We start from the raw sequence: 25,059 nt of genomic DNA, 5'->3' as shown, positions 1-25,059 counted from the left end.
ATTTTTTTGGGAGGGAGTGTCAGTCTGTGCTGAGCTGTATCCGTACCCACAGCAGATCTCCAAGGTGATCCGCGCATCTCCTGACAGTTCTTTTTTGAGGCAATTCCTGCACAGACAAAACACGTCTTTAGAGAGTGCACAAAACATTATATAAAATAGTTCACCTTCTGTTGCTATTATGTGCACATGGTGTCTCCAAAATGGGGATTCAGGGAGATCTGCATATAAAGGAATGTTCATCTTCAAACTGTGTGTTGTTGTAATTATTTGAATTGATTGTTGTGGTGTAAACTTGAAATACCAAGAGCAGGTTCTCCAGAAAGTTTAGATCAGCTGGAAACACTGCTTAATTTTTTGTACATATGTGAGATTTCCTCTGGACTAGTACTTGCTTGTAATGGTGATAAGTCTGTGTTTATTAAAAACAACCAAACAAACCTTGTAAACATGAAAATGCTTGAAAGTTCTGTTATGGTCTTCAGGATATAGAAGGTTAGACCCATTGAACCCACAGAGAATTTTGGCACTTAATGCACTGCAATAAAGTTATAAAGTTACTGGGCATATTGGTTCTTGTACAATATGTAGATGATCTGTCATGGCCTAATTGTGACAAGAGTGTTTATATATTAGTATGCATTTATGTGCTGCCAAAAGAGAGAACAGCCTGCATCTCCATCCAAACTTTAGCTGTGCCAGAGATGAAGTTAAATATTTACATTTTACTTTGGAAAGGGATGATGAACAACAGGTCAAAGAAGAATAGAGGCCATAATTAGGCTCCCACATCCAGTCACAAAATCATGTATCAGGTTTGCTCAGACCTGTGGGATTTCATTGGCCATAGATTCCTCCGGCAGAGGAATTGATTAAGCCTCTGGCTGAGGAAACCAAGAACAAAGACATAAAGTCTATTGCATCGGCCCTGGAGAAAGAGTAAGTTTACGCAGCAATAAAAGGAGCTCTGGTGGTCTGCCTCTAGTCTTGGGCTCCCAGATTATACAAAACCCTTCAATCTGTATGCTCATGAATGTAAGGGAATAACCCGTGGAGTGGTAAAGCATAATTAAGGACCCCATCAGAGACCAGCTGCATATTACTTAGTTAAATTAGCTTCATTTGCAGCAGAAGCACCAGCCTAAGTCAGTGGCTACAACAGCAAAAATATTAGAAATTAGTTGTTTCCCCTTATCCTGAAGCAGTTCATATCCCACATGATGTGGAGCAGTGGGATGTGACAGTCTGCAGCCCAAGCACTAACACGCAATGGGCACACAGATATGAGCTGATCTTCACAATGGCAGATAATATTAAAGAGATGTAACACCTTGAATCCAGTGACCCTAATGCCTCTCCCTGATGATAGAGAACGTGCTGTTGTGGCTCCGGTTGGCCAGAGTGAATGGCCAAATTTGAGACCCTGAGACCATGTATGAGAAGGACTGCTCAAGAGAAGAAAAGAAACAGTGGGAAAAGTGGGAGGCGACACAAGATTATGATGGAATGTGGTCTACAGAGAGGAAGCCAACTCTTCCAAAGAGATATTTAATCTGCGTGGTTAGAAGGTTTCACAATAAAGTAGGTGGAGAGGCAGAGGCAACAGCTAGCCAAATAAAAAAAGAAGAAAAAATGGGTAGCTCCAGGAATTTATACCACTGCAAGAAGGATCACAGACAGCTTCCCAGCCTACCAGAGGTATCAGACCAAGCTCAGAGATAGGATGACTAACCGAGCCTACTTCCCTTTTCAGTGACTACAGATAGACTCTATGAACTCCTACGGCTGCGTGTAAGCATTTGCCAGTGATAGCAGATCAGCTATCAGGCTGGGCAGAAGCCTTTTCAACAAAAATGGCTACAAACCTTAAATTCAGCGCTGTGGAATGTTTGGAATGTTCCGTCACAACCCGTAGCACTGGCAGAAAGTTTCTTTGGAAGCCACTCACCTATGTCAGGAGCTTATATTCCAGCTAACACCAGCCTTCTGGATGGAAAAGATTGCATGACCCAGTATTTTATATATAAAATACAGAAAGGGTTCGAGGAATGGAGAAAGTATGCACAATAGTATCAGCCCAGCCCACTTGAAATAGAAGTAAATGATACACAACCTGCAGATGTAGTACTAAGCAAGATAATCTCACAAAAAAATCAAATTAGAATCTAATGGGAGGGACTATATGATGTCTTTCTGTGTTCTTATTTTGCTGTTAAAATTTTGTGTTAAGAAAACTGATACACAAGTCTCATATCCAACAGGTAGTGAATTATTAACAAGTCGGACAATAAATGAGTTTCAAGAGTCTTTCATGATCTTGTTTTGATAATACTTTCTACCCTATGACAACATTAGCCTTAATTCTGTTACTTGTAATTATGTTGTAAGTAAGGACAGTGTAAAATGCTGTGAAAGCTTTCTTTTCACCTTTTAATATATTAGCAGATCTGCTCAATCCAAAAAAAGGGATGAACACTCTTTGCAGGTAGCTCGGGACGCAGCTGCAGTGGGAGCTGCAGGTTGAGCTCTGGCTGGGAGCCTGCGGCAAGAGGTCAGGAATTGCCAATGTTTGGAAAGCAAAGGGCACAGGGGCCTGTGACCCTGGCTAGGTGACGGGACACTGAGGCACTGAGGCACTGCAGGAGCCAAGGACTCAGCAGGAAGAGCCCAGACTTTCTGTGAGGGTATAAAAATCCAGGTAATCTTTTGTTCAAGATTCCTACTTGAGACACCAGCTGGAGGTGTTTCTCTGCTACCAAACCATAAATAAATCTCTTCAGAGATCCAGAGGTCTGAGATGCTGCTGCTGGAAAGCTGGGGTTGAGCTCTTAGGGAAGCCTTGTCTGACTGTGTGAGTGCGGGGTGTGTAGAGTCAGGCAGGGACCTTTGGCTCACTGGAGAGAGCCCTGTGAAGGGGCTCAGTCCCAGCAGTGACAGTCCCTGGTGCTGTGACTGACAGAGTGCTCCTGAACGGCCACACGGGATCCTTCACTTAACACACACGTTCCTCTGGACAGGGCACACACAGACTGCATCGGGCAAACCCTCCTGCAGGAGCTGCAAACACAGTAGTGGAACTGAAGCTTAGCATTTCAAAACACACAGGCAAAGAACTGGAATTGTTCAGCCTCTGTCAGAGAATTCAGCACTGTCAACAGCTCCTGTATGGGCATAGATTGAGAAAATGAGATTAAAAGAGAGATTTCCCCTTGGAAAGGCACAGTGAAACAACATGGCTCCAGTTGTAATGAGAAAAATGTTGACTGACAGTAGGAAAACCTTTCTTTCTGAGTTTGGTCAAGCACCAGAGCAGGTGAAACTGCACCTGAAACTCTTATTTTATTAAAGCAGGCATTAGCACTTCTCTTTGTGTATGTAGAACAAGAGCAAACAACCTACAGATATCCATAATGATCCCTGAGATTCCAGGACTCTATCCTGGGGTCTGTATGAAACACTTTCCAAGGAAAAAAAATGACTTTTGTATGTACAAAAGGCACTTTCTAAATTATTGGTTATGTTAGCAGCGTCTTTGCAGGCATGAAATTCTGCCTTATGCATGAATTTCAGCAAGACTGCCCTTGTTCCTCAGTACTCCACATTCTTATGTACTAATACATATTCTGACTCCCACATGTGGCACCAAAATGCTCAGCGTTAAAATATTTTCCTATTTTTCACATCTTGTGTGTGTGCACATGTGTGTGTGAATACTCTGTACTGCTTTTATTCACAGGAAGAACAAAGCATGTTAAAAAACTAGTGTGAATTTTGTTGAATGTAGAGTTACAGCCAGTGCAGCTAAGTGTACAAGCTCTGTAAGAGCATGAGCGCTCTATTTTGATTTCTATAAATGCGACCATTCAAAGCACAAAATTCTACCTGAAAATTAGAAACTGACAAAACATACCCTGAAGACAATTTCCGCCCCACATTTTGTATCAGGTAAGTGTTTTGCTCAGCCATAACACTGAAGCCCACCCCACACCGACGCTGCTGAAATTCCACATATCTGTCAGTTTTCCAGCCCGGGCCCCGGACGGAGGCAGCTCCCAGGGCACCGGCTGTCCCGCTGCGGGTCTCCGCTCCTGCCGGCCCTGCCTGCCCGGCAGCCCCACAGCTGCGGCTCCCCGCTCCGGCCGCGAGTGAGCCGAGCAGGAGGCACGGCGGGGCCACGGCCACGGCCACAGCCACGGTCACGGCCACGGCCACGGCCCCGGCCCCGGCCCCGGCTCGGCTGCCCGAAAGGCGGCACCGCCCGCAGCGCACACCCTCCACACGCCGGCCCCGCACCCTCCTCTCCCTGCCCCCGCCGGCCCCGTATCCGCCTCCTCTCCCTCAGCTGCCGGCTCCGCATCCTTGTGCTCCCCGCCCTCCGGCATGGCGCAGGGGGAGCCGCGGCTGTGCGCGGCCCATGCCGGGCGGCCGCTGGAGCTGTTCTGCGAGGACTGCGGGTGCTGCGTGTGCGCGCTGTGCCCGGCGCTGGGCGCGCACCGCGGGCACCGCGCCTGCCTCCTGCCGCAGGCCGTCCGCCGCACGCAGGTGAGTGCCGGCCCGGGCCGCTGTGCCGTGGAGCGGGGGTGAAACTGCAGCTGAGACATCATCTTCCTCATGTCATGTCTTGCCGGTTGTCCCCTTGTTTCTGAAACGTGCGCCTCTGGGTTTTCTTTGGCTAGAGTGTGATGGTGGTGTCTGTGAGTTCTAGTGCAGTGCCACAGAACTAAGCCGATCTTCAGCCTTTAGCCTTACTTTGCTTGCCTTATCAACACCTTGTGGAGTTCAAGGTTTGTAGACTGTGTTAACTAAGAACAAAGTTTCTGTACTTTCTGTAGTTCAGCAAGTGCTTTGTAGACCCCATACAGACAAGGTCAGTCTGATGCCACTGCACAAGGATCGTGTACGAAAAGGAAAGAGTCAATCAGTCACACCCAAGCATCCACAAAACAGGTATATAAATCAAGGGGTAAGGAGGAAGTGACTTTCACTGTTAGATCACATGCAGCAGCATTTTATCCTCCAACCTTGTATGTGGAATCAGTGTGGCTGTTTCAGGAAATTTGTTTTTATTGACAGGCTAGAAGAACCTTTGACCAAAACACAGATACCTTAGGGTAAGGGGAAAGGTCATTTCTGTTTACCCCCTGACCCCATCATGGTAGCTGGTTAGATCACAATGACTGCCCATTCACAGTTCTCTGATAACTCCTCTGGGATGTTGTGGGTTAACCACAATAGGCAGCTAAGCACAACACAGCTGCCTGCTTATTCCGCTTCCTTGCCCAGTGGGACAGGGGAAGAGAAACATTAAAACCAAAAAAATTTATGGATTAGGATAAAAATAAGTTTAATAAGAGAAGAAGTGGAGGGGAGAGAAAAAGAACAAAAGTGATGCAGAGGCAGACACTCACCATACAGTTTCTGAGCAAAGGGCAGCTAGCCCACCTAAACACCCCTCTTCCAGTTTGCAGAACATGATGTTATATGGTACTACTCTTTGATTAGTAGGGGTCATGTCCTACTTGTTTCCCCTTCTAGTCTTCTGCGCACTCACAGAGTAGTCACATCTGAAACACAGCACCACAAGGGTTGCTATAAGGAAAATGAATTCCATCCCAGCCACAGCCAGCCCAGGGATTCTTCCCTAAGAATTTTTTCTTTATGCCAGTGTAGCTGTCCACCAAATACCCTCAGGAAGTTTTGCAAGCTTGCCAATACTCCTGCATGTGCTGTTTTACTTGGAAAGCCTGCCAGGAGGCTTACTAAGGCCTGCGTGCTGTGGTGCTAACCTTGGGAGACTTAAAATACTGTAACACAGAAGTTTGATGTTCAGAAGCTTCTCTTCTTTCTTTCTCTTTCTTTCTTTGTTTCTTTGTTTCTTTGTTTCTTTCTTTCTGTCTTTCTTTCTTTTCTTTTCTGTTCTTTTTTGTCTTCTTTCTTCTTCCTTCCCTTCCCTTCCCTTCCCTTCCCTTCCCTTCCCTTCCCTTCCCTTCCCTTCCCTTCCCTTCCCTTCCCTTCCCTTCCCTTCCCTTCCCTTCCCTTCCCTTCCCTTCCCTTCCCTTCCCTTCCCTTCCCTTCCCTTCCCTTCCCTTCCCTTCCCTTCCCTTCCCTTCCCTTCCCTTCCCTTCCCTTCCCTTCCCTTCCCTTCCCTTCCCTTCCCTTCCCTTCCCTTCCCTTCCCTTCCCTTCCCTTCCCTTCCCTTCCCTTCCCTTCCCTTCCCTTCCCTTCCCTTCCCTTCCCTCTTCCCTTCCCTTTTTTCTTTTTTCCTTTTTTTTTCTCTACAACTTCAGAAAGTTTCTTCTCACTCCTTTTGTGATATAGGAGTGCTATGAGGAGGTTTCCTGCAGAAAACACTAGGAAGAAACAGTTCCTACAGAACTTCCTGCTTGGAAGTTCACACAGATTGTGAGCCAGTTTATCATCATGATAAACTCTTGGAACATTCCATTGCACTTCATGTTACAGAGCATTACAGGGGAAGAGGGCTGTGCAAACAGCAGCACAGAGGTAAAACTATTCAAGACATCTGAGCAACGCAGAGCACTGCACCTGCCTGCTGGTGTGCTTTCACCCAAAGTGTCCCTCTTCCAGGTGGGAGCTCTCTAAAGTGTTTGCGTTCCCTTCACGACAGGGTGGCAGTGGGTGGGTGATGCACGTATTGTGCAGTGGCAACCTGATCTGAGGCAAAGTGCACAAATCTACTAACTGTGCTGCTTCCCTGGGGGTCTGATGGACAGAGAGAAGGAAGCATGTGCTGTTGATAAAGGCTTGTTTCTGCTAAATCAGGAAGTGAGTGGGGTAGAAACTTGTACTCCCATGTGACCCTCTGTCCCTAAGAAGTATCTGCTGACATCTACTGGCTTAGGGCTGCAGAGATTTTAGGCACAAACCAGCAATGGTTTTGGCATAAGTGATGGTATTTTGACTAGTGATTTTGTTTGCTGTGAGCAGTTATTCAGTATAGCCCTTGTGGTGTGACATCAGCCAGGCAGCACTTCTTGCACTGAGAATCTTCCACAGCTCTTTCAGCAGGTCCTAGCTGTGAGTGCTAAGAAGACATGAAAACCATTGTGAGAGATCCATCAGCTGCTTCGTCCTTGGAGCAGAGATTGTTTAAAATAATCAAAAAGGATATTCCCTGTGCTCCTGAATGCAGCAGACAGGATCAGCATTCTTTGCACTTGATATGTGTCCTGTGAGCTTGACTGGAGTTCTGAGTGTCATCTCAGAAATCCTTGCTTTTACAGTGTTTTCATTTGAATGAATTGAAGCACACAGGCAATCCCTAAAGGAAGATTTTCAGTTGATTCCTCAGGGTGAATGACATGGGTTGCTGGCATAGTCTTCAATTGGTAGGAAGCAGCTCTTCCATGTATCTCTGTAAAGAAAGTAATGCTTAACCAGAAATGCTTGGGATTAATATAAGTATTTCCATATGGTCACTGTTGTGAGTGCACAAAGTGATGTGTGTTCCTTGCCAAGAAGGACGATTGGGTTTTTTGCTGTGGTCTTTGTCAGTCTTTGAGGTAAGGAATGAGGTCAAGGCTGCAAAATAAACTGAGGAAGGCTGGTACCTGGTAGAATTCCTGAATCCTCTAGTGGTATAGAACACTTCTCGTTGTTCAGGGACAAGACTAGAAAACTGTGGCTGGAATAAATAGCATGAGTGTCTTGCTCTGTGCAAGAACATTTACCTGCCTGCATGGATGTGTCTGTGCCAAGGGCCTACCAGATGCAGAGTCTCTGGCTTTTGCTGGGAGCCCATTTTCTTCTGACTCTGTCATACTCAAATGCCAAACTGCAGGTGTTTTCTAAGGAGACATGTCAGAAATGCAAACCGTTGCTTCCTGCTCTATTTGTCCATGCTGCAGAGTTTAAATGCTGTGGTGCCCTAGGGCTGTGGCAGGGACCTGGTACATGTGCATGCAGGTGTTCCTGACTGGGTCTCAGCTGCAGAAGAGGACACCGACAGCAGCTACACGTGGCACTAGCTTACCTGGTGTTTACTGAGGGCCTGTTTTAGCACCAGTGCACTGACAGCACTGTGGGGCAGCATTGCCTGTATCCTTCCTGTTACTAATGACAAAAATGCGTTAGCAGGCATACCAAGATTGTTCAACCTGCTGGGCAGAGGGCATCCAATTTCAGAGGGCTGCAGGTGAGAAACTGGAGCAAGATATAAGCAGAACATTGATTATGCTGTGCTGGGCACACCATAATCTGAGAAGGGCCACAGATACTGTGACTGATTACTAGCCATGCTGACACTATTAGCTGTTGCAAATGTTCAGACTACAGCATCACTGTGGCAGTGAGGTATCTGATTGGTCATTTGTACACTGAGAAGCATCCTAAACATTCACTGGATTTTTATATAAGTGGAGCCTTCCACTTATCCTCTAAATAAAAGTACTTAGTCGCCCTTCAGCTGCTAAATGCATTAGCACATAATGGAAATACGCAGCACCATAGATTAAAGATGGATATGTTTTTTCACTTTGGGTTTCCCTGTGCCTTAAGAAGGTGGTGCTAATTTGCCCAGCTGTCCAAACCTTATCAGTATAACCACCAGGCGAAATGCGGAAATCCTTATGGTTCATCACTATACTGGCCTTAATAGCCTCATAAAAGGCCTTTCATTTAAGAGTTTCACCTTCCAATTCAGAATATTCTGATTCTGAAACAGTATCTTTCAGTAACCCCCCCTTATATGAAAATCAGCTGGATAGTTGTTTCTGGTTTTTACAGGTGTTACGAAACAGCGTTTTATTTTGTTTCATTGTTGTATAGGAACTCATGGCATTGTGCTTGAAGAATCTAGAAGAGAGAAAAGAGGAAGAAGATGGCAACAGAAGGACCATAGAGCAGGCTGTGAATGATGTGAAGGTAAAGTGTGGTTTCGTTCTCCACTGGATGGTCATTTTCCAAGGGGAGACATTTTGTTTTCTCTGTAGCTATTCAAAGACCCAGCCATCTATTGGGTGGCTACTCTACTTCCCAGGAGAAGAGTGTATTCCCTGTATTCATCACAATATATTACACTACCAAAGAGAGGGAAGATGGAGAGTCTCCAAAGACCTGATCCTCATTCCTTGATCAGCTGAACATCTCTGGAAGACCAAGGGTGAAGTTTTTATGCAGAGGAATAGTAGATAGCCCCAGCTGCATATGTTATTCTGGCTACACTTATGTATCTTGTATGATATGCACTGAACTTGTATGATATGGACTGAACTGCATTATTGAATTTTCTGGATTCAGAGTTGAGTAAACACAGGAACAGTTCTGTTGATTCTGTCTTAAGAATGGGAATGCATGCTAAGCCGCACCTCATTTATAGAGCATGAAATGACTTCTGCTCTAAGGAGCATTGCTAGGCACCTCTGTTACAGAAATGTCAGTAAGAGCTTGAGGGAGCTTTAGAGACTTGGCCTGATGCCACTTTCTTTGGGAGGCTTTCTCTTCCTACCACTTACTTGTCTTTGGCTTGCTTTAAAAGCAGTCAGAGTCTTGCTACTGAAGAAAAAGATCTGTTTCTTGTTGCAAATGGTACCCTGTTAATTCCAGCTGAAAACAGATTTTTTGACATAAATAGGCATCTTGGAATCTTCTCTCACTCTTTTCCATCCAGACATCAGCAGGTAGATCATATCTGTGCTCCCTTAAGGGGTAGAGACATGTTTCTGAAGAGATGGAGAAAATCAGTAAAATGCAACCAAAACATAGCACTAAAAGCCTGAAAGAGAAATGTCTGAAATGTTTATGGTCTGTTGAGCAGGGGGAAGAAATTCTTCTGCTTTATCCATAGGCACATGCTGATATGATTAAACGGCAGCTGTCAGAAAAAATGACTGAGCTTCAGTTACTTCTTCGGGATGAAGAGAGTCTGGCAAAAATCTTCATTGATGAAAAGACTCAGCAAGCTCTGGGAACACATGATCAGCATTTGAGGTCCTGTGAAGGACAGTTGGAAGCTCTCGAGACCTTCACACGTCGAATCAGACAAATACAACAGGACAGTGATCCTATTAATTTGCTGGAGGTGGTATTGTATGGTCTCTTTCTACCTCTTACCCTGACAGTCCTTGGTGAATTTCTCTAGTGATGTCTTCTATAGATCCTTCTGTATGTAAGCAGCATCTTCCTAAGTGCTTTTTAATTTGCTTTTTTGTGTTGCTGTTTTGGTGAACAAATTTGGTTCCTGATTTTTGAGCTATTAGGTCTTCCTGCTGTGGCATTGATTTCAGGTCTGTATGAAATTCATGTTAATTTTAAGCATAGATGGAAAAGACACGTCTCTTAATCTTGAAGACAAATGCTGTATCAAGTCTTTCCTTGTGTGATATGAAGGTATGAGAAAAGCCAGTCCTCAGGCAACGTCAGGAGGGAAGTTAAAATCTGTAATTTCCTTCATTGCAAGAAATCCTAATCACCATAAGCCTTCACTTCACTGGAGAAAGCAATGCTGTTCCTTTTCCTACAGATGATGATCTTCACCTTCCTTGGAAAGATTATGTTACCATGTACTTGTGCCCTGACACAAGACAAAAGATGCAATTTCTTACAGGATGATGCCTCTGGAGCATTTTTGCATCCTTGCAATGTGTCAGAATGGAGTTTCCATTGCTGTGATATGGCCCTGGCATTCTGCTGTGCATGCTAGCGACACACCTACACACAGGAGCTGCTCTTTGTGATTTTATGGGGATTTTCTTGTGAGGAAGTTGGATTTTATTCTTCAAATTGTTTTTAAAACTTAATAGTTTGATTTTGCCATTGATGGGATTTCCCACAAAGGGTCCTGGCTAGGCTAAACTCATTTCCATCCTGGAGGGATCTCTTTTAACTGTGGCTGTTGGGTTCTCCATGTCTGGGATGGCTCCACTGGCAGGAGGCATTAGCATGCCCATTATGCTAATGGGCATGCTAATGAGCTAAAAGGCAGGCTGATCTCAGCAAGTTTGCCTGTGATGGCCCATAGGTTTACCTCATGCTGGAGCTATCCCTGCTCTGTGGTGTATGGGAGCTCGGATGGAAGAGTCCTTTCATGTCACAGTCTCTGCTAATTGTAGTGTTTGGCTTTCTGCTCTCAGAAGTACACAGAAATTGAGAAGGAAATTAAGGAATCCAGACACCCATTAGAAAAGTGGCATCCAATACCGCTCTCGTTTGAACACTTACTTAACCATTATAAACACTTCGTCAGAGCTCTGCAGTCCATTCTACAGAAACCATTGGATGCCCGGCTTAAAGAAGGTACCTGAGAGAGTGCTCTGAATTTTGCTTTCTTCTGCTGTCTTTGCAAATAAAGTGTATTTTTTTAAGTAAGAACAGGACTTTTTACCAAATCATCTGGAGAAACAACATTTTTCAGGCATGGGTACTGCTTTCTGTCAGCATGGGTGTAATGCTGTTATAGGTGATTTAGGTGATATAGTGGTGATTTAGGAACTAAGAGATTTCTCTTCCAACTCTGAAGATGATCTTTGGTTTGTCTGTTGCTTTTTTCCCCCCCAGTTCCATCAGGTATTTCAATACAATTTAATGCAGACCATCACACTTATAGAATGTATCTATTCTCTCAGTTACAATTGAGTGCAAGTGCTCTGGCAATGGAGTACCTCTAAAATTTGAAAGATTTTTTTAATTGATGTACCTGGTGATCTGCCTCAGTCTGAAAAAAATTGATGATTTTTAGTACAGTAAAGCTGAACTAACATGTTCTATTTAGAAATCCTTTTGTCTTTGAGCTGTTAGTTCATCCTTCAATGACCTTTGGCATAATGAAGGCAAGCAATTTTTCCTAATGGGGCACAGAGGCAGAAAGCTAAATAACCATGGGAAAATCCTGCTGCTCTTTGAGTGAGCAGGCAACATGTGATGAAATGGCCATCACATTTCACCCAGCTGCCTTTTAAGCCCTTATCAGAGAATTGCTACTGAAAAGACAGTAGCAGGTTGCTGGGGCAAATGGTCAGATCTGATCTGAAAGACTGCAGGATGTGTGTAGGACTGCTACTGCAGCAAGCACCTGCAGCTGTCTTCAGCTGCCTATTTCATCTGATAAGGGCCAGTTTTAAAGGAATCAGGTCTGATTACTTGGTGTTGTGCTCAATTGTATATTTCTGTGGAAACACTAGTCCAGCATCTCCATACTATGCAAAGAGCATAATGCTGAAAGCATAGAATGAGTAGCCCCTCCCCAGAAAAAGTAACATAGTAACATAGTTTGTCCATGAAGTTGGAAAATGATTGTTGAAAAGCTGGCAGACTCCCTAAGCTGTCCCTTTTCATCTTTGCCCAGATGTTTTCAGTAGCCTTAATCCCACTGCAAAGAAGGAGCCTGGAACAGTGCTGAAAACCATGACTCCTGTTGATCGGTTGCTTTTCTTAAAACGTAAGTATGATTATGCTAGAGTCCTAGAATCTCCTGAGCTGGACCCACAAAAATCACTAGGGTCCAACTCCTGGGCCTGCACAGGACCACATATCTGAGAGCGTTGTCCAAGTGCTTCTTGAGCTCTGTCAGGGTTCGTGCTGTGATCACTCCCCTGGGGAGCCTGTTCCAGTGCACAAACACCCTCTGGGGAACCTTTCCTAACCTAAGCCTTGCTTAACGGAATTTTAAGGCCATTCCCTCGGGTCCTGTCACTGTCATCACAGAGAAGAGATCAGTGCCTGCCCCTTCTCTCCCCCTCACAAGGAAGATGTAAACTACAGTGAGGTCGCCCTTTAGTTTCCTCCAGGCTGAACAGACCACAGGACTGTAACTCTCTGTGTATGGCTTCTCCTTATCCCATCACCATGAGTGATCCAGATTAGAAGTGTGTGGAGGCACCAGTGTTGGTGCCCTGCTGTGATTCCCTTGGCATGCCTTTTGCAGTGTCTCTGGAGCTGTGGGCTCTGTGGCTCCCTGAATCCTGACCTTAGCCCAAATGGCAGCTTAGTGCTGTGGCAAAGGTGCGCATCACGTTGGTGCCCTACATTAGAAAGGTGTGGGGACAGCAGCGTTGGTTCACTGCTTTATGCACTTAGCACACATTTTCCAGCCCCAGTGTCCCTGGAGATGGAGGCTCTGTGACTAGCTGAATCCCATCCCTACCTAATGTACAGTCAGCAATGTTGGGTCCCAGCCTTGCTCTGACTGGAATGCCTTTTCCAGAGCCAGTGTCCTTGGACCTGTGGGCTTTCTGGCTGAGCCCTAACTCAAAATGTAAAGAAACCTTGGTGCTGTGGCTGAGGTCCCCATCACCATGGTTGGCCCAGGTCACAAAGGTGTGGAGGCAGCAATATTAGTGGCCTGCTCTGACCCCTTTGGCATGCCTTTTCCAGCCCATGTTCCTGGGACTGCAGGCTTTCTGACTGTCCCAAGACACTTCCAACTGTGAGCTCCTTTGCAGGTGTTCTATAACTTGGACTTCTTCCAAGGGTCATGAGAAATGTAGCAAGTCTGATTATGGCTTTTACTGCAGATGCAAGATCACCAACCTGGGAACATGACAGCATTCACCCAAGACTGAAATTGTCAGAAGACCGTCTTGAAGTAAGCTGCAGCTGGAGGAGAATACTCTACCCCTGTAGTCCCCAGAGATTTGATAAATTATGGCAAGTGCTAAGCAGAGACGCATTCCTTTCTGGGAGCCATTACTGGGAAGTTGACCTGCGTTGTGCTGGACAGGGATGGTGGATTGGCGCAGCCTACCCGACCATTGGCAGGAAAGGAGACTCTGAAGCCTGTCGACTGGGCTGGAATAGAGCATCTTGGTGCCTTAAGAAATTTGATTTTGAATACTGGGCATTTCACAAGGGAGAGAGAATCCCCATCCTGGTAGAAGATGATCCTGATTGCATTGGCATTTTTCTAGATTATGAAGCAGGAATCCTTTCATTCTACAATGTTAGCGATGGCATGGCTCATTTACACACCTTCTGCTGCAAGTTCACAGAACCAGTTTATCCAGCCCTGAGACTCTGGGAAGGGTCCATTAGAACATGCAAACTAACATAAGAAACAAAGCCTACTAGTTCATGCTTTTTCTGCTAATGCCATTTCAGCAATTTTCTACATGAATTCATCTCTGTTGTATCAAAGTTGTAATTATGATGCTTTTAGAAGGTAACATAAGTTTAGGAAAACCAACTGTGATTTTTAATGTGTATTTTTTTTCAATGAAGGAAGGTGACCTCACTTTTATAAATTATGTTGATATACCACTCAAAGTGCAGTATATAGTATTACTGTGCTTTTTTCAAATTGTAACAGTAAGTTCAAGAAAATCAACTGTATTTTTTTAATGTATAGGTGTTTTTCAATGGGGAAAGATTATTTGAGTTATAAATGGTGTTGCTGTACCACCTGAAGTGCCGTATGTAGTATTTTTCAACTTGCAAAATGGAAGAAGTCAGGTTGAAAGATACATATTACAACCCAGACTGGAACATGGATATTGACTTTTTGAAATTTTTTTTAATGAACTCCCTTCCCTTATCAGCCTGGAGAGGCTGCAATTGTGTATGGCAACAGGTTTAGTTTGGTTCAAGCTTCAAGATTTTATACCGCATATTGTTATCATTGACAAGGTCAGATTTGGATAATAAATGCACTAAGTAAATTAGCTCCTATTTAAGTGTCAGCTTGGAAAAATCAAGTCTGGCCCTGACTCTTGGAAAGGTCCCTTCTGAAACTGGAGCTTCTGTGGCCACATTTAATAGTCACTAGCTGGTCTTACATGTGACAGAAGCTCTGAATTGGACTTCTGGGTGGCCCTATTCTTTCCATTGAGTGATAGCATGAGAAAAAGCTGTGTACAACCCCTAGGAGGATGAAATGTCTGCAGGGCTCACAGGTGCAATGAAAACACCAGGCCAGAGGTGCATCTGTGGCCCATTTATGTTTGTGTCCAATTTGCAACATTCACGTAAAACTAGGGGACACAGCTTGCAATTTTCTGTATATGCATGTCTTCCGCCCCATCAATACATTAATTGAAGTCCTGGACATTTCTGGAGCTTTTGCTTACAGCAGTCTCCAGGACCAGCCTAGAGTGAAAAACCACTGCTACTTGAAACTGGTCAGGTAATGTTACAGTGTTCAAACACTAAAGGCCCTGCATCACCAGTGCTGGCAAAGGCAAGGTCTGACCATAGCCTGAAATGCAGAAACAAGAGCTTGTTTTATAAGCTAAATTTATTTTTCAAATTTAAAATGAAAAAAAAATCTTTTAACAATTAAGTATTTTTTAATGTAAGGCAAGCATACTGCATCAGTCACAGATCATATATAGTGAAGTATAGGACTCAACCTCTGCTTCCCCATTTAAAGATATGAATACAGTTTCCTCAGAATTGCACATTTTGAAAGTAAATAGTTTACAGGTACAAAACCACTCACCACCAAATTCCAGATACTTCATCAACTCATGACAAAAAGGTAGCAAGTTCCAAGTAACCATCACTAGTAAATGATTCCACCACAGAACAAAAGCAGATTAAGTATTGCAAAGCAGTTCTGTCCTAAGCAAGGTAGTTGAAGAATTAATGGCTTAAGGCTGCTGCCATACAGCTCCCTTCTGGTCAAAGGGAAAACCAGCAGGCAATACGAGTGGTATTGCATTTCTCAAATGAAAAATGAGAAGCTGGGACGCAAGAGCAGACCACACAAATCATGTACTGACCGTCATGTTGAAGCACAACGGTGTAAATGTAGTCAGGCAGTCAGCCTCAGCCATCTCCCAACACACCAGTGTTGGGAGAAAAATCCCAATGTAGAGGATTCTGGTTAGGACAGAAAAAAAAAAAGCTGCTAAAACTTCACCAGCATTTGGCTTCCTACCTGAGAAGCTGCCCCCAGGTCCAACAGAGGCATCCAAATGCTCTGCAGAATCAACTTAATATTCCAGACTTCACTCAACTTGCAATAGATGCTTTTCAGAATTTCTGAAGCATAAGTTAAACTTATTTCCACTGATTCATCTCAGATCTACTTTTCTTCCCTCCTCAATCTCTCTGGCATGCCTTTTGGCCTTTTAGTTCAAAAAAGGCTCTCTTGCTCCTTAAATGGGACCTTTGTAAATACCACTAGGCTTCCTTTCCTGGTACTGTCTCTTGAGAAATTAGCTTTCTCAAGAAGCCCATTTTCCCACAGAATACAGATTGCTGCAACCCACTGCTTTATCATGACACTTTTAAGACTTTCATCTTAAAAAAAGATCCATCCAGGTTGCATTTGTAGTTTTCTGTTCAGTGTAAACCTTCACTTATCTGTATTCAACTCCAACCAGAGTGCTGCTATCACACAGGTGAGGCAAATGGCAGAAAAGAGAGGAGTATCAAAAGATACAGGGCTAGAACAATTCAAAGTGTAGACAAAATTCTGATAATTTACTGTATTCTTAACAGAAAAGGGAAGCTGGAAAGCAGCAGGCTGTGGTCTTTTATTTGGCAGAACTCCAAATTAATCTAGGTTAAGCGAAATGGAGAAGAGAGGATCATGGCATTTCCTAGGCACAATGCTATACAGTTTCTAATGAAATCTTCATAATTTATATCCCCTTTGCTTCTGAAACTTCCTGCTAACAAGAACCTGAAAATTCTATCCTGTTTGTACCCTCATAACCACACCCCTTTCTTCTAATCTACCATGCTGCTATTCTCAAACACATTGCATGGTAGTACATTGAGAAATATGGAATGGAGTGCTTAGGTTTAGCACTTCACTTTTTTTACGTGATTTTCCACTGCTTGCTCAGTGATGGTTTCATCTTCTTCAATAGTTCTTTTAACCTTCTGGCCCACCAGGTCAAAGATGCATTCTGGAGGAAATCCCTTTGGCTCTCCCACCTTCACCGTCAGCATGTCAAGTGTCAACACTGCACCTTCAGGAATTGCCACTTTTGCCACTACCGACTTTCCCAGCTACAGGGAGGGGCAAAAAAACAATGTTGAAGTTAAATACATTGCTAGCTTAGTATGATATAAAAAGATAAAAAATGTTCTGCAGTTATTTTGGAACAGGTTGTGTAGAACTGCCTTCTCCATTACTTATTCCAAACGAAGATTATTTTAGCATGGTTACTCTCACTCTAACTAGGCTGCTAGGAACATGCGGATGTTTTCTGAAACTGGACAGTGGCTCAGTGGAATTTTTCAAAATCACAATGGAGGGAATCTGATTAGAATGACTGGTATTTTAGCTTAGTGTAAAAGCAGCTAATAAAAAATCATAGAGGTATTATTCCTATTACGATTGCCAAGTACCTGGCACTGGTGAGGCCACACCTCAAATCCTGTGTCCAGTTCTGGGCCCCTTACTACAAGAAGGACATTGAAATGCTGGAGTGAATCCAGAGAAGGGCCACAAAGCTGGTGAAAGGTCTGGAGCACAAGTCCTTTGAAAAGTGGCTGAGGGAGCTGGGGGGTGCTTAGCCTGGAGCAAAGGAAGCTCAGAGGGGGCCTTATCACTGTCTACAACTCTATGAAAGGACGCTGTAGTCAGCTGAGTGGTCTCTTCACCCAGGCAGCAAATGACAGAACAAGAGGAAATGGCCTCAAGCTGTGCCAGGGGAGGGTTAGACTAGGTATTAGGAAAAATTTCTTCTCTAAAAGGGTGATCAAGCACTCAAACAGTCTACAACATGGAAGCAGTTGAGACATGATTCCTGGAGTTATTTAAAATGTGTGGACATGGCACTTAGGAACATACATCAGTGGTTGAGCTTGGCAGTGTTAGGTTGGACTAAATGACCTCATGGGTCTTTTGCAACCTAAATGATTCCAGGCTGTTACTCAACTTAGTTAACCACTGGATGATAAACACAGAACTCTATTATAATCAAAACTGCCAACATTATGCAGTGTGAAATTTTTTAAGTGCAGAGGCAGAAATGCTACTGCAATAAACAATTCACAACCTATTTTTCTGAATACAGTTATTAGCTATAGGTCTAAATTAGTTGCAGGTTTACACAAACTAAAATCAAAAGTTACCTTTTCATTGCAAGCCATTTCACAGGGCAAGAGCTGTTTGACTGGAGAACCCATTGCTTTTTCCACAGTACGGATGGCTTTCACTAAGTCTGCCAGCTCATTTGGCTCCAGAGATGCTTGGTGGTCGCTTCCTTTCCATGTTTTGTCGAGAGTCACGTGCCGTTCCAGTACTTTAGCACCCATAGCAACAGCTGCCACTGAAATGGCTATGCCAGTTTCATGCCCCGAATAGCCAATGGGGATATCAGGAAAAGCTGACTGATATGCCTTGAATCACGACAGAGTTGATCTGAATTACCAAGGCAGCAGTTTCAAAAACAAAGCAAATTTAACAGTGATAACTGCAGTGGACAAATACTGTGCCATAAACAAGTATTTGGATATGCAGAGAACGCAACCTTTTAAATTCAACAAGTTACACTGCATTACCAATCACCACATTCCAAATCTGACTAATATTATCAATACTGACAAGGAAGTATGTTCTCTTTTACAATTTACATTTCTCGTTTTAATACACTTCTACTATTCAAGGTCTTCAAGGCCTGTATTAACCTAAGTAACAGTAATAGTATCCTATTTTTATCCAAGAAGCCAGTGGATTGATTAAACTTAATCTGTATCCAAAACAGATTTCTTCAACATTGTATTTAAAATCTGAAGCAACCTTTTAATCCAAGCACAGAGAACAGTCACCAAGTCCTAAAAGCACTTAAATGCAGCCATGTGTCATTCTATTAAAAAGAATACACTATGTGTATAGTAGATTATAGATCTAAGGTAGTGCTTGAACACTGGCCAGTTTGGGAAAACTTTCTTACATCACTATTTGGCGTATACAAGTAACATTTCAAATGAAGGAAACTATCAAATAAGTTTTCTTCATGGCTCTGATAGCCACATGAAACTTTTTAAACAAAGTTTCTGGTCTAGCTTCCTATTTAGAATTACATTCTCATTTCATGCACCTTCTTTATGATAACAGTCTACATGATTTTTCTTAGCACTAAAAACCACAGGGTTAACCTGATAACCATGCCATGTTTTCCTCTGTTGAACTGTGAATACTCCCGCAATATCCTTTATCATATTCCTCAAAGATGAGTTCTGCTACAAAAGGACCCGGTGGATCTTTTAACTTCAGTGTGAATCAGAGGAACGTGACACATCCTGTAACTTCTCAGAAGCAAATTCCAGTACGCCTTAAGACCTGGAAGTGTATCTCAGCAAAAGCACAGAACCCTTCTCTGCCACCCTACCCACAGCACGCTCTGGGTTACTCACTGACCGATATAACACGGAGATTGACGTCCTCTGGCTGAAGTGGGTATGCGCTGGTGCACTGCAGGAAGCAGAAGTTTGGATTTATGGGCTTCACAATCTGATAAACCTGATGCATTGTGCTCATCGACTGCATCCCACTGGAAATCACCATTGGGCGACCTAGCCATTGGAAAATATGCACATCCTATGTCAACAAGAAAGCTACCCAAGATTAAATTAAATTCTTTAAAGTAAATTATTTCAGTAAAACTAGAAAAGAACTCTGGATAAAACTTTTTTTTTCAAAGTCTGAAATATAAAGAAACTTCAGATTGTTTCCCCAAAAATCAACTGGAGAAAAAAGCAGTATTGTGATGTTCACCAAGATGGATCAAAGAAAATGCTTACCTTTCTTTGCAGTCTTTTCCAAATATGGAAAATTATTTGTATCTCCTGATCCTACTTTGAAAAATGGAACATCCAGTTCATGTAGAAATTCCACAGCCATCTACCAGGAAAAGAAATCATGTTTTAACACTCCATTTCAGCTGGATCAAGGGATCAAGAACTATTGTGCTTGGAAATAAACAACTGTTTAACACAACAAACCCAAAGCTTAATTAAACAGATGGGTATTATACAGTATTATACACAAAAAACCCTGCTCCTGAAGTAGCATTTGCTATCTTAACAATATTAGCATCTTATTTCCCTGCAGGTGGAGTATAATTATGATGCCTTCTTTCATACTTCTGTTTTAGTGCAAAGTTTTGACTGCAATCACGGTCTCAAGGCAGTCTCTGGTCTGACCAGCTGTACAGTCTGCTGCTTAGTACAAGCAAGCAGAGCTCCATCTCAGCTTGCAGATGAACCTGTGTATCACAACATTCTTGATTTTTTCTCTCTTTTTTGAACACTACCAGAGAGAGCAACTACCTGCAGATGGAAGTCTGCCTGTTGAAGAAGAAATGTGATACAAGCATGCACAGAGTTTTCCTGCCACATGTGTCCTGCAAGTCAGAAAGATTAAGCTACAGAGTGTTTAAATCTACAGACAGTAGAACAGACTCATCACACTGAAAACTTGTATGAGCATATTAAATAAGCACCAGGAAAAAAACCCAAAAGTGCCCAAAAAGGGAAATCCAAAATTAATTTGCTTTTAGGAGAGATACTAGACAATAAAATATGCCAAAGCAAAGACTATAAAACTGTTTATTTAAATGCTAATTATACTCTGCCTTTCTCTAAAAATGTGCCAAACAATTCAAGAATTATTAGAGGCTTCCTGAAAATGGGTAAATAAGTAGCCTTTTAAAAATTAGTACTTTATTGGAAGAAAATTTAAAGTCCAAATCTATCACAGGCAAGAGGTATTTGAATCCTCCATTCACCTCTGGGGAAAATAATGAAACAGTTACCTTTGCCCTTGTTGACCATCCGCAAACACTTTTCATTTCTTCAGCTGTTTTCTTGTTGCAGTTACATTTACTTAATGCCAGAGAAAGAATGCTAATGTCCACAAAGATAATAAAGTCTTATTCAGTCTAATTTTTCTACCATCAGTATGATGGAGATTAAATTTCTTGTACCTCCTATGTATAACATCTCTCTGTTCACTATTTAATATAGTTTATTCAGATGTATGGTGCATAAAGACAATGGGTAATCTATATCAGAAGGACACAGATCTTATCTCAGGAAATGGCAAAAATTAAATATGACAGGTAGACCTTGCATCTAAGGCATCATTAGGTAAGTATCTCTTGAAAATTAGCAGCTCTTCTTTAAGAGATTCAAGAACCAGGAAGTAATTTCAAATAACAAAAATGACGTTAAAGGGAGTGGTTCAATGAGATCCTGCTTTGTCTCCAGTACACACCAGAACAGAATAAATAAAAAAGTTATTCAAAGGCTTTTTTATTTATTTCACACATCACTTAAATAATTTCCTCATATAGTTAATCACACAATTTAACCTCTTTGATGTATCTGGACCTCCGGAGATCATGTTAATTTACAGAAGTTAATGCATTCTTAAAGAGTTTTTATGCCAATGTTTGCAATATTTTAAGTTCCAAACCCCTGTCTTGCAGAAATGCCACCAGAAATATTAGGGTGTAATGCAATTACTGCTCAAAAAGAAGGCACAAACATGTATCACTTCTGTTAATTAGCTAATAAAGCCACATACAAAAGAGCACAGCAGAGAAAAAAAGGGATCCCAGCAGCAGAAAGTGATCTTAGCTGCTGCCTATAAAAACTGTTCTGTGTTGTACTACAGCCTTTAGAAACCAGAGGTTTTAACATCAAAGAAGGAATGTGGGGGTTTTCTTCTCCCCAAAGGCACGTGGATCTTTTAAGATCCCAGATACAGAAGTCCGAGATTCCTGTGTTCATGTACTCCTTTCTTAAAGGAATGCATGCTGTTCAGCGAGTCTTCTAGATGTGAAGAGAGCAATAAAAGAAACCATCACACCCTCTTTTCACAGATGTTTCTGAATCCATGGCACTGAGTTAGTGCCATATACACACAGCATATTTGTCTATCATCAGATGAAGAGAGAGACAAATTGTGAGAAATAACACTCATGTATCAGGAATTGTCTCTGATTGCAAGAGTGAGACACTGAATAGATTGCCTTAAAACATTAAGTAAATCACTTCCTTGTCCTATCCTGGATATATCTACTTCCAGAAAGCCAGGGACATGGTTCTGCTGGCCATATGCAGGAGTGGCTAGCTTACTTCTAGTAGGGTCTCTTTCCATTCGGTTCTCTGTCTTTTCTAGGCCACAAAGAAAAATAAATCTGTAATCTCTCATCTGTACTGAAGTTCAAGTGTTACCTGACCTTTACAGCTTACACATATGAACTGTATGTTGCATTTGTTAATACTGTCACTACCATTATTCTGAGGCAAATGACATGCAACAGCTACAAGTACACATGTCTAAGGGGGAACAGCAGCAGGAGTTTCATGGAGTTGTGAAGCTGGTGACTGACTGTTCAAGAGCCCACTGGCAAAAATCAGTAAATGATTCAGCAGTAACAGGACAAGGTGTGAGCCACTCCATGAGATTAGTAAAAGAAACAGGGGCATAAAACTCCTACTGCTTAGAAACACCATAAGGGTCTAGTAAACAACAAGGAGGGCAGAAAAAAAGAGGGAAATAATGAGGATTAGATCAAGAAAAGAATCTGTTTTAAATATAGAAAGAAGTTTGATATGCTTGAAAACAATATACCAGACAACACTGGAGAGCAGTCTGATTGCCATCTTGATCTATACTCTCAAAGCCTCAATTGTTTATGAAGGTCAAAATGAAGCCTTGTCCCTCCCTAATACTACTTACTCTGGTAAGTATCTCAACACATGGCAAGTCTTCCAAAATATTCAGCCAACCACTGTAGGAACACAAATGAACTGGCAAATTACTCTAGGTGTCTCAGTTAAGAAATTGATTGTCCATATATTCATTTTCTGTAAAAACTATCACATCTAAGTAATACCCAACAGACACAACAGCCAGACTCCCCTTGTCATTCCAGTATGGCTTACATACCTCATCCATGCCAGAAGCTGTGAAGAAAATGCCAATCTCCTCTGCATACTTCTTCAGCTCTCTATATTGGTCATGACTGAACTCCAAGTGGCGCTTGTGTTCCCCATAAGTCTTTCCCCAGGAGTGTTTAGAGGTGTAGGGCCTTTCTAAGGCTTTCTTGTTGAATTTGTACTCCAGTTCACTCTTCTGGAACTTAGCACAGTCTGCGCCGCAGTCCTGCAAAACAAGCTGGTGCACACTGAGTGGAACTGCAAGGGAACCTGCACTCACCTAGCTCTGAATGCAAGGAGTGAGTAACTGATATGCTCATCTGTTGGGGAGTTTTCACATTATCATCACAGCAATCACAGAAACGGTAATGAACACAGAGCGATTGTGGACCTACACACGTATGAACCCTTCTATTTCAGAGTCCTGATACACTTAGTAGAGCAGCAGTTCAGAGAAACCATTTTAAACCTACAAAACTACTTAGCTATGCATGTTGCTTATTCGAAAAGTTGACTTCTGTGGTGCTGTTCCCAGATTAGCTGTCACTGATAATGTTACATTAAAAAAGGACACAGGATTGCATGGAACAAGGAGTATGAGTCTGAAATTCATAGCATCATCAAGGCTGGAAGAAACTTTTAAGATCATCCAGTCCAACCATCCACCCAGCATCACCACAGTTATCCCTAGATCACGTCACCAGCACCAGACGCTCTTGAACAACTCCAGGAAGAATAATTCATTTGAAGGAATAATTTATATGAAGTCACACAGTAAAGACAAATCCTCATTAGATTGGTCTCCACTTTCAGCCCATTCACATAACTGAATACACCATGTCCTGAGCTGTGATGATGTGTGGTTTTCTATCTAATGGATATCACATCAAATTTGAAAGCAGTTTGGCTGTCTTACTGGATGACACAAGCTTTACTGCAATAAAGCCCTGATATCAACCAAGTCAAACTAGAGGTTCCTCAGAGATGGTTCAGCAGCTTAATGGTTCAGATACTTCCTAAATTCCCCGTAAGCTCATGCCCCAGCTGCGGGGCTGCAGCCATGACAAAAGATCACAGAATTAATTAGTTGGAAAAGACCTCTGAGATCATCGAGGCCTTGAGGTGACTGAGCTCCACGTTGTCAAACAGACCATGGCACCAAGTGCCACGTCCAGTCTTTCCTTAAACACCTCCACGGACAGCGACTCCACTACCTCCCTGGGCAGCCCACTGCGATGTCTGTTCGGCCTCTCTGAGAAGAAATTCTTCCTGATGGCCAGCCTTAACCTCTGTGGCACAGCTTGAGGCCACGTCCTCTCATCCTGCCACTGGCGGCCTGCCAGAGGAGGCCGAGCCCCACCTGGCCACACGCTCCTCTCAGGGAGTTGTAGAGAGTGATCATATCACCCCTCAGCCTCCTTTTCTCCAGGCTGAAGAACAACAGCTCCCTCAGCCGCTCCTCACTGGACAAGCACTCCAGACCCTTAATCAAAGTCAAATGCAAGGGTCCCCCTGCAGACAGTCTGTGCCTGGAATAAACCCAGGCCGTATTCCGGCGCTCTCCCTCACCCGCCTCCCCCCTGCGCACCTTGACCATGCGGATCATGCGCTTGGCGATGTCCAGGTCGCCCTGGTGGTTCTGCCCGATCTCGGCGATGATGAAGCAGGGCTGGTCGCCGCCGACGCGCCGCCCGGGGCACAGCTCGAACTCGCGAGCCATGGCGAGATGGCGACAACCCAACAGCCCGCCCGCGACTGCGCCGCCGCTCCCGGTTCCGCCGCGCCTCTTTCATCCGCACCAATGGGCGCCGCCATTCCGGGTCCGGCCGCGCCTTCTCCCGGCCGCACCAATGGGCGCCGCCATTCCGGGTCCGGCCGCGCCTTCTCCCGGCCGCACCAATGGGCGCCGCCATTCCGGGTCCGGCCGCGCCAGCCCGCGGCGCCTTCGGCGGGCGCGGACTCCCTCCCCCAGGGCCAGCTGCCCGCCGGCAGGAGGCGCCGCGGCACCGCACCCTCAGCGCTTCCCGCAGGGACGCGGGTACCGGCGCCACGGCAGCGGCTTCCCGGGAAGCACGCACTAGCTGGGTGCTCCACCCAAGAGAGAGACCTTTAAAATCTTCCAGGGATGGTGACTCCACCGCGTCCCGGGAAACATGTGCCAGTGCCTGACCACCCTGAGAGTGACAAATTTTTTTTCTAATACCTAATCTGAATCTCCCGTGTCTCAGATTAAGGCCAGGCTCGGCAGACCACACCGACCCC

General features: G+C 43.7%; 2 protein-coding genes across 2 annotated transcripts; one reads left to right on the top strand and one right to left on the bottom strand.

Annotated features, from left to right (window-relative positions):
• The first annotated feature begins 4,300 nt into the window (after window positions 1-4,300).
• TRIM14 (tripartite motif containing 14) lies at window positions 4,301-16,184 on the top strand. The gene is made up of 6 exons (XM_074532487.1): window positions 4,301-4,539; window positions 8,785-8,880; window positions 9,803-10,036; window positions 11,088-11,250; window positions 12,299-12,391; window positions 13,467-16,184. Exons 1-6 carry the CDS (start codon window positions 4,378-4,380, stop codon window positions 14,000-14,002), a joined length of 1,284 nt encoding a protein of 427 aa, XP_074388588.1. The 5' UTR covers window positions 4,301-4,377; the 3' UTR covers window positions 14,003-16,184.
• Window positions 15,763-24,579, bottom strand: NANS (N-acetylneuraminate synthase). Its single transcript, XM_005486278.4, has 6 exons — window positions 24,386-24,579; window positions 22,808-23,023; window positions 19,651-19,750; window positions 19,268-19,422; window positions 17,980-18,246; window positions 15,763-16,908 (listed from the first exon to the last, which is right to left on the bottom strand). Exons 1-6 carry the CDS (start codon window positions 24,515-24,517, stop codon window positions 16,699-16,701), a joined length of 1,080 nt encoding a protein of 359 aa, XP_005486335.3. The 5' UTR covers window positions 24,518-24,579; the 3' UTR covers window positions 15,763-16,698.
• Window positions 24,580-25,059: the final 480 nt, after the last annotated feature.

The sequence above is a fragment of the Zonotrichia albicollis genome, chromosome Z (assembly GCF_047830755.1).
Source record: "Zonotrichia albicollis isolate bZonAlb1 chromosome Z, bZonAlb1.hap1, whole genome shotgun sequence".
Lineage (NCBI taxonomy): Eukaryota > Metazoa > Chordata > Aves > Passeriformes > Passerellidae > Zonotrichia > Zonotrichia albicollis.
The sequence above is the reverse complement of the archived record's forward strand: the minus strand, read 5'-3'. Positions and strand labels throughout refer to the sequence as shown.